This window comes from Natrix helvetica, assembly GCF_964273705.1.
Source record: "Natrix helvetica genome assembly, chromosome: 1".
Classification (NCBI taxonomy): Eukaryota; Metazoa; Chordata; class Lepidosauria; order Squamata; family Natricidae; genus Natrix; species Natrix helvetica.
This window is the reverse complement of record NC_138548.1, coordinates 288,202,801-288,211,517: the sequence shown is the minus strand read 5'-3', so window position 1 is coordinate 288,211,517 and position 8,717 is coordinate 288,202,801. Positions and strand designations below refer to the sequence as shown.

At 50.2% G+C, this 8,717-nt stretch overlaps 1 protein-coding gene across 3 annotated transcripts; it reads left to right on the top strand.

Moving 5' to 3' along the window:
- Positions 1 to 683: 683 nt before the first annotated feature.
- On the top strand, positions 684 to 8,516 carry HAND1 (heart and neural crest derivatives expressed 1). 3 transcript variants are annotated; one of them, XM_081939291.1, is made up of 2 exons: positions 684 to 1,432; positions 6,912 to 8,516. In XM_081939291.1, the coding sequence occupies exons 1-2, from the start codon at positions 836 to 838 to the stop codon at positions 7,008 to 7,010; spliced, it is 696 nt and encodes a 231-aa protein (XP_081795417.1). In that variant the 5' UTR covers positions 684 to 835; the 3' UTR covers positions 7,011 to 8,516. The 3 variants fall into 3 exon arrangements, with proteins under 3 accessions (XP_081795417.1, XP_081795416.1, XP_081795418.1); XM_081939290.1 differs by having other exon boundaries at positions 6,909 to 8,516; XM_081939292.1 differs by lacking the exon at positions 6,912 to 8,516 and adding an exon at positions 2,870 to 2,930.
- The last annotated feature ends 201 nt before the right edge of the window (positions 8,517 to 8,717 follow it).

The window sequence follows — 8,717 nt, the reverse complement described above, 5'->3', positions numbered from 1 at the left end:
GGGGCAATTTTGAAGTATCCCTCTTAGATTGCCATCACAGTTCGCTGTCTGGGAGAATCACCCGATGACTCGATGGAGACGGACTGCTGAGTCTTTTTTTTTTTTTACAAAAGAGAGAGAGAGAGAGAGAGAGAGAGAGGCGCGGGTGATGCCTGCCCTGCCGATCCGCTTTCGGTCGTCGAAGGCCCTTCCAGCGGGGAAGCAGAGGCCGGGAGCTGCAGAGGCGAAGAAAAGTGACAACGGGGGAAGCGGAGCGATCTAATGCGACCGAGTCCTTAACGCCAGGTTTCAGCTCGGGCTTTCAGTCTCCAATCCAGAGGCAACTTCCTGGGGGAAACCGGAGGCGGAGAAGCTTCTCTGGGCGATCCCCCCCCCCCCCCGGCCAGGCAGCAAAGCCGACAAGGCTGATTCTAGCGTTGGGCTCTTTGCTTCAGAGCGGTCTCCGGAAGACTTCGGAGCTTCGGCACAAACGGGGAGGAGGCCGCACAGAGCGGCTCCTGGCAAGGATCCGGAGGGCGGGCGAGCGGGCGGGACTGGCTAGGCCGGGCCGGGCGTCCGGCTTCCGAAGGGTGAGCTTCTCGCCGCCGCCCGGACGCTTGCGTGCGTCCGTGCGTGCGTGCGCGCTCCTATTCCCCCCTCCCTCTGCCCTGCGTGACATCAAAAGCCCGCCGCTGTATATAAAGGCCGAGCGGAGTTGAAGGAACGGAGCAGGGCCGAGGCGGCGAGCGAAGAGGGGCGGAGTGGACAAGCCAGTCGGGGACTGGTGTGTGGAGGCGCCCCGCTCGCCCGCCCGCCCGCCCGCCCGCCCATGGCTTCGTAACGCCAGGCACTCGCCATGAACGTGGTGGGGAGCTACCAGGGCCACCACCACCCGCACCATCACCCGCACAGCGCCTTGCTCCACGAGCCGTTTCTCTTCGGACCGCCCCCACCGCCGCCCCCTGCGCGATGTTTCCCGGCGGCGGCGGCGGCAGCGGCGTCCGACCGGCCCTTCGCGCAAGGCTGGCTGTTGAGCGCAGCGTCAGCCGAACTGTCTCCGCCGCCTCAGCCTCCGCCGCCGCCTCCGGAGCTGGTGTGTGCCGCGGCCGGGCTGGCTTCCTCGGCTTCGCCCTCTTCGTCCTACGGCAGCAGCCCCTCGGAGCTGAGCGGGCGCCTTGCTGGGCGCCGGAGGGCCGGGCCGGCGCCTGGAGCCCCGCGCAAGGAGCGGCGTCGCACCGAGAGCCTGAACAGCGCCTTCGCCGACCTGCGCGAGTGCATCCCCAACGTGCCGGCCGACACGAAGCTCTCCAAGATCAAGACGCTCCGCTTGGCTACCAGCTACATCGCTTACCTCATGGAGGTGCTGGCCAAGGACGGGCCGGCCGCCGAGGGCTTCAAGGCCGAGCTCAAGAAGGCCGAGCCCCGCGACGCCAAGAGGAAGCGCGAGCAGCCGGTAAGAATCCGGGGTTGTTATTTTTTAGGGGTGGGGGGAGACGTTTGATGCTCACGCGGAGTCTGGGAGGGAAGGGCGTTTTCTAGGATCGGCAGGATGCAGACTTTAGCCGGCACTCTGCGTATGCTTAGAGGAGATCGCGTCCTTAATTGTAGGTCAGAACGTGGGTACCTCGCCTCCTAATCGCTACCCGCCAAAGCGGCGCATAAACAAAGCAGCGCGGTTTGCCAAGACCGCGGGTGTGTCCTCGGCTAGCGGGAACTTGACACGTGTGCGGGAACACCTCTGCATTCATTCCTGGCTTGAAGAGGCCTCCCCAAATTCCAGATCTGATCCCCTGCCTGGCCTCGTTAGACTAAGCTAGAAAATTTGCTTAGTTTTTTTGAACGAACTAAAATCTCAACCATCACTTTGGCAGTGATGGTTGAAACGATATCTTTAATTTTTTTTAAAGAGTGGAATTCCTTTTTTGTTATTTCCCGTGTGGCATTTCTGAGATGGTATTTTCATCATATGCTTCCTGCCCAGCTTCATCTGGTTTGGCACTATCCGCCCACAGATTTCCCCAAAGATGCTCCCTCCCCCCACCCAGGCTACTGGACTTTCTTCGGTTTTTTTCCTTCTTTCCTTTACAAACCTTTCGCTTTCAAAGAACTGAAGAAGCTTCTTGGATGAAAAACGAAACGTTTTCAAACGAGAGGGGGAAAAACCCACACATAGTTGGAAAAAGTACCTTTTTTAACCATGATCTGGATGACTGAGAATCTCCGTAAACGACCATAGGTTTCTATTGCAATAGTGGTGGCTGTGTCTGAATAGTACAGTTAAATACTGACTTTGTTCACAAAGCATGTAAATCCAAATTGTGATTTGCTTGCTTGAGATGCATTGTGTTTTGTAAACCAAGCTTTTTAAAAAAAAATATTTAACAACATGAGAATTTTGTAAAGATACTCAACACTCCATCATTCTTATGTTTTAGTTTGAAAGTAAACACTGAAATTTTAGTGGCCACCCAAATCATACCGGTGTCCATTTATATAAAATTTGCAGATAAGCAACCATAGAGAACTACACATTTCCAAAATAAAGGATGTCAGATCCCTGGAATTCCAGGAGAAGGGGCACACTGTGGTTTGGAGGTGGTTGGTGGTACTGTATTGTTTGGTGATATGGAAACCAGCTACATAAATAAGTAGTTATTTAATTGTGGATACCCATATATTAGATTAACACAAGAGGACTGTGTTTGTCCAATAAGACAAACATTTAAAAAGTGACACTAATCTTAATATTTACTACATTTATCAAATACAACTGCTAGGTCTTTATTTGACCTGTTATAACTGAATTGGATGAATGTAGATCGTACATGTCACCTACAACTTATAAAACCAGTAGTAAAGCTCACTCTCACACAATTTTTTATCTTTGAAGGTTTTGAAGATGCAATAGAAAACCAGTGAACTAACTTCCAAGTGACTATGGTTAAGCATTCTAATGACCTTGGAATGTTATTTTTTTAAGTCAGAGGCCAATCCTATGTCCCCTACTTATGTTTCAGAAGAAAAGTTCTTCCTGAATTGAGGAATGGTGTAGCTGGGAGATGTTCAGTGAGTGAAAAGATTGTAAGTGCGAAAGGAAAGCCAAAGAGACAGAAAGTGCATATATGAAGTTTAAGCTCATTCATGAATTAACAATTTCCTACAATATGTTGGATTATAAAGTAGCTGATGCTCTGGGTTCCTGCACATACTGTCATATTTTTAAAAAGAAACATGTGGAAATGCATTTTTTTCACCACATTAAGAGTCTTTAGCTCTGATTAAACTTGTGCGAACACAGCCACAAACACAGCTCTTCTCCAATTTCCTTTGTCTCTGAAAGAATATTTCTGCAACCAGCAGTATTTCTATGAGAATTCAACAGGCAAAGATCCTCTATTTCAGCCTGGCAGGTTTTGGTTTTGACTCTCAGTCTGAAGACTTTGGTTTCCTTAAGACAAAAATTCCCCATCGCTTGGTGGTTTCATTCTGCCAGTAATCTCTTTAGGCACTGAAGGCAGCACCAGTCCCTTCAATGGCCAAGAGGGTTCTTCAGCCTGTTAGGCTACAGCTCCCAGGAATTTAGTGAAAGAGTGGCTTAAGAATGTAGGATTGTAAGGCCCTCTAGCTCAAACGTGGAGTAGTGGCAAGGAATATCGTCAAGGCAGAGACTGAAAGTCCTGCGTCAGAGAAGTGATTCTGTAGTGGATGAATGCACTACACTGGATTCATACTGGCAAATCAACCCGGGCCCATTCGTTTACTATATTCGGTATTCACTATGTTGTACAAAACCTGAAAACTAGTTAAATCTAGATGAGTGTATTGTGGAAGCCCCACGTACGGCCCCAGTCCAGCACCCGCTTGCTCTGCAGTAAATCTGCTTCTTGGGAGCAGCCGCAAAGCACCGGGCAGTGGATTGCAGGATCCAAACTTCTTTCCCTTGCCCGCTACAAGTTCCCCGCCTCGCCCCGCCTTATCTGATTAGATTTCGGGCTGTCAAAAACGTGACTACTCCAAGCTCTCTGGGTCAGGTCTTTCAACCTCGATGCCCTTTGGGAAAGGCGAGGAAATGGCAGCCGAGGTGGTGTGTTGAGAATGCGCTCGAAGCGCTCCAGATTCGCCGCGGTCTAGCTAGAGCGAGGGCTCGTGCGCAACCTTGGCTGAAATCAAGCGGCGCGTGAATTTCCTCGAAAAGGAACCGAACCTTCCAAGCTGCGGTAGCGGGACCACCAGGGTCCTTTTTTGAGGAATTGGCCCACATGGTTCGGGGAGGAAAAGGTGTCGCTTGCTTTCTCACGATCTGCGGTGAAGAAGCCGGAGCTGGTCCAACCTTAGTCTCTCTGCGCGGACCATCTGAAATCCCCGCGCTCAAACGTGGCAAGCGGGAGCTGTAGCCAGCAGCTCCCGAGACGCCACTTTCCCTGCCCAAAGGCACTTTTCGCTGAGTTGACCTCTGCAAGGTGGTTGATAAGCGCCTGACCCCCGCCTGCCTGCACGCCCGAAGCCTCGGGTAGCGGAGCAAAGCCTTCTCTCTTCGGGAAAGGCAGACACCGCTTCCCACACGAAGGGTAATTTCTTTGGGTACGAATTCTGTTCAAAATTACAGCCATCGCAAACCCGAGGGAGCTGGAGAGGAGACGCAAGACGCCGACGTTTAGAGAGATGGGGGAACAGGACCGAAATGGAGGGGAATATTGAAGAGAAAGGGGTGAGATCCCCCAGTGTCTGCAACAAAGCGTCCCCTTTTCTCCTCCTCTCTCTTGGAAGCTCCAACTCCCCACATTTTTTCAGGGCGTCCTTTCCCATCATCCCTACACAGAAAACTCAGGAAACGAGGGTTTATGATCCAGCACATTTGGCCACTCAAAGCGTAGCCTTTGCTAGCCCAATTGCCCGCCATCCTGCGATGCAGACACAGCCGGCGTACAAATGCATTTGGGCCGGAAATACTGGGGATTAATGGGTGGCTTTGCGGTTACTCCGAAAGCTTCCAGCGTACCTCCAACCCTTGTTCTCCAGTAAGACACCACAACACTCGGAAGGGAGACGACGCTGCTGTATCTCTTGCTTGCTTGCGCGGAATTAAGCGGGGCTAGGCTCAGCCGGATAAGATGGGTAGAGAAGACGTAAAACGCCAACGATTTTGAAAACTCTTTTTGACAGGTAGCGAAAAGCTTTTCTCTCCCGTGCTCTTCCTAAAGAATGGACCTCACTTTTAGTGGGGTTGGGAATGAAAAGCCGGAAAGCTGTCAGATATAACACGGGGGGAGGGGGTAATTAAAATGTAATGCAACCCTTGAAGTCTTTTTGGCCAAATTTAGACTTTTGGACCTTTATTTTGGACGTTTATTCTTTTTTGCACTTCTTCTTAAGCCATTGAATCTGCTTTGCCTTTTTTTTTTGCGTGGTTTTCTTCTGTGCGGCCGAAACTCCCCTCTGTAGGACCCGCCACCGAGACTTCGTGTTAGTGCTTCAAAGGAGATTAAAAGTTTCAAAATTCGTCCAAAGTTCCCTGCATTGATTTTCTCCCCCGTTTTCGTTTTAAATGCTGCCCGGCTGGTATGTTTTTCTGGAAAATATCTCTCCCCACCCACACATACATATACATTGCAATTTGCGACCAATACTTATATGCTCACAAAAGTGGAGTCTTTCCAAGCAAAACAATAGTCGAAGCTCTCTGCGGATTTGATTTCATTTCTTTTTTTCCCCCTTTCCCTGGAATCTCACTCCGTTAAACTAAACAGACCCAGGTCCCGTGCTTTGCTAAACTGTTCTGCCCAATGTCTACGGCTGTCTACGGAATGGTGAAAATGCAGCCATTGATCCGGGACATGAAAGGCAATGATCCAGCCTTTTCCTATCCAATCAGCTCGGCTGATTGAGGAGGATGAGATTCTAGGACAAGCCCCAAGTTCGAAGCCTGCTTTTGCAAGTCTGGGTTGCCTTTGTTGAGATTGGATCAATCGAAGTTCATACAATTAGAGAGAGATCAGTCCTAATATCGCTCTTTCGCCACGTCTGCTTTTTGTGTATATTATTTATATACATTACATACGTTTATCATACTATAGTGTTTTATATACATACTTGAAGCGACTGTCACTTGTCCATTTCGGGATCCCGAGGCCTGGATTCCAAACTCAGGTATGCAATGGGTGAGAAGTATGTATCTCCCCCCCCCTCCTCTTTTAAACGGACTATATTCAGTTTCAGATCTCTAGAATTTCCTTTGGGAAAAAATAATGGGGAAAGAAAGGAATGAAAAGGCACATTTCAGAATCCAGCAAATGAGTTGTTTAAAAATAAGCTTTTCTTTTTCTTTAAAAACTTAAACATATTCAACATTCTGCGTTTACATTTTCCAAGAGCCTGTATAAACTTTCTTATTTATTCAGTGCTGTTGCCCAAACTTTTACAGAAACCGCCTTGGCAATTAGAGGCTCATAAGGAACATAATTTAGTAGGGCAGGTTGGGTTTACCAAACACGGCCTTCGATATTTATAAAAAGGCCGTTAATAAAGGCTAGGAATTTATTGCCTTCCTCCTGATAATCTAATACTCCAAAAAGAGCGGCAGAACGCTGGGTTCTTATTTACAGACTCTCGAGGGAAATTCGCAATCAGAGGCATCAGGTAACCAAAAAGAGGTCCGGCACTGTTTCCTGCCTTTGTAAACTGCTAAAGTGCGGGCTTTTACTGTGTTTATACCGATTAAGGGCGGTGGGCTTCTGCGGCGGAGTTAAGGCTGGGCTTAGATGCGCCTTCGTTTGGGCTGGATCGAGACTGAGAAAGACGCATCACTTTTTTTTTTTTTTTGGTATTCCATTCCTTCCGACTTCCATGTCTGATAATCATGGCCGAAATGTTCTTTTAAAATAACTGTTTTCTCTCTCTCTCTTCTCCCCCCCCCCTTCACTTTTCTGTAGCAGCCCGTGGGATATTCTCATGATTTAGGTCAAGGCGAAAAAAGGCTTAAGGGCAGGACTGGGTGGCCTCAGCAGGTCTGGGCGCTGGAACTGAATCAATGACCCTCCGGAGTTCCCGTTTGCGACGAAGAAGAATCGAACAACTGCGGTGGCGAACCCGAACCCGGCGGGACTCTTCGCAGCTCGCCTTCTTCTCCCTCTTTCCTGCCGTGCCAAAGAGCAGCCGTGCAGCTCTTCCCTTCATTTGCTTTGGGAACGTCGGGGGGGGGGGGGGCTGTGCAATGTCGGAGCCGCGGTGGAGAATACTATAACTCTACAAAAGGAGGAGGCGAGGCCGAAAACTAGCCTGCAACCCCTTGGCTGAACTTGGATCCGCACCCATTCATACACACGTGTTTCACTGTCCGTGCAACTCTCTGCTTTCTGGGAACCTCGTCGGAAAGCCAAGCATTTGTGTATCCCACTCTCTGTTTTAAATTTGTCGGTACCAGGGTGCGTCCTCCTCCCGCGTAACTCTTTCGGGGGATTGCGGAAGGTCTGAAGCGCCAGAGATGACCCCCCTCCCTTAAAACAAAGCAAAACCCCGCAGCCCTGAAAGAGTAGAGAGAGACGGAGGGGTGACTTTTCCAACGGCCTGCTTCGATTGCCTGGACGCCGTTGTGATTTCCGTGCTTGGAGAAGGAGGGGACTCTAATGAGCAACGGTAAGGTCGTCTAGGCATCCCTCCTCGGAAGGAAGGGAGAAGAGGGCGCAACACGGGACCAGCGTCCCTCAGTCAGCAACAGGGCCCTTCGCCTGCCCCTGGATTTCGCCAAGCAGCAATCCAAACAGCCCCCCCCCCCCATTTCCTCACCCACCGCAGCAACCTCCTTCCCTCCCATCCTCCCCAGCTACAACTGGCCCTGCATGATGAGGCTAGATCCTTTTCTCTTCGGCGGTCCCAGGTAGGCGAAGACTCTGGGTGCCCCGCGTCCTGCCTTCCTCAACCCTCCCTGCAGCGCCAGTGCCTCTGGCAGAAGAAGCGCCCGCCCCGGAGCAGCTTCCCATCAGCTCTCGGTTCTGCAGCTGACCCGGCTGAAACCGGTACCGTCGTCGATCTGAGGTTGGATCTGGGTGCTGTCGCGGGAACGGCAATGCCTTCCAGAAGTCACGGGCGGCTGGTCGCTCGCTCGCTCGGAGGTTCCCATTTTTTTGAAGGAGGCGGGAAACGTGCCCGGTCGCCCACCGTTAAGCACTTTCTAACCACCCATTGATTTCAGCGGGAGAGTTAAGCACATTACCATAATCCTCCCTTTGAAATCCATGGGACATAATAACCATGCTTCCCTTGGGCTGGACTGTGCTTAGTGCTTTAAAAAATATGTAAATAAACAATACATCGAAGTCCTGCTCTCTCCCTCCCCGTTTTTTGCCTCCCCCCCCAACCTCCCCCCCCCATCCCCTTTGTTTTTACGTTGGATGTATTTAAACTACCTATGTGGGTGAATTTGATACATTGTCTGTACCGGGTTTTCTACCTCAGATCTGTATGACCACTTCCTAAGAGACAGGTTTGCCAAGTCAAGTATTTATGAGGATTTTAAAATATTATTATTAATAATAATAAAGAAAAGCTTTATGGAAAAAGAACAATATACCACTTGGCCTTTCTCCCTTCTCTCATGACATGTTGTTGGAGTGCAGAGAGGCAAGCCTCGTTTTTTTAAAGGCCTGGCCCAGGAATGAAATTCAGCAGGTTCTGGAGACCCGGTAGCGGAAATTGTGAGCAGTTCAGAGAACCGGCAAATACCACCTCTGGCTAGCCCCAGA

Coding starts and splice junctions, on each gene's coding strand:
- HAND1 (XM_081939290.1), top strand. CDS start 836: ATGAACGTGGTGGGGAGCTACCAGGGCCACCACCACCCGCACCATCAC. Junction 1,433..6,908: donor AGAGGAAGCGCGAGCAGCCG/GTAAGAATCCGG, acceptor ACTTTTCTGTAG/CAGCCCGTGGGATATTCTCA.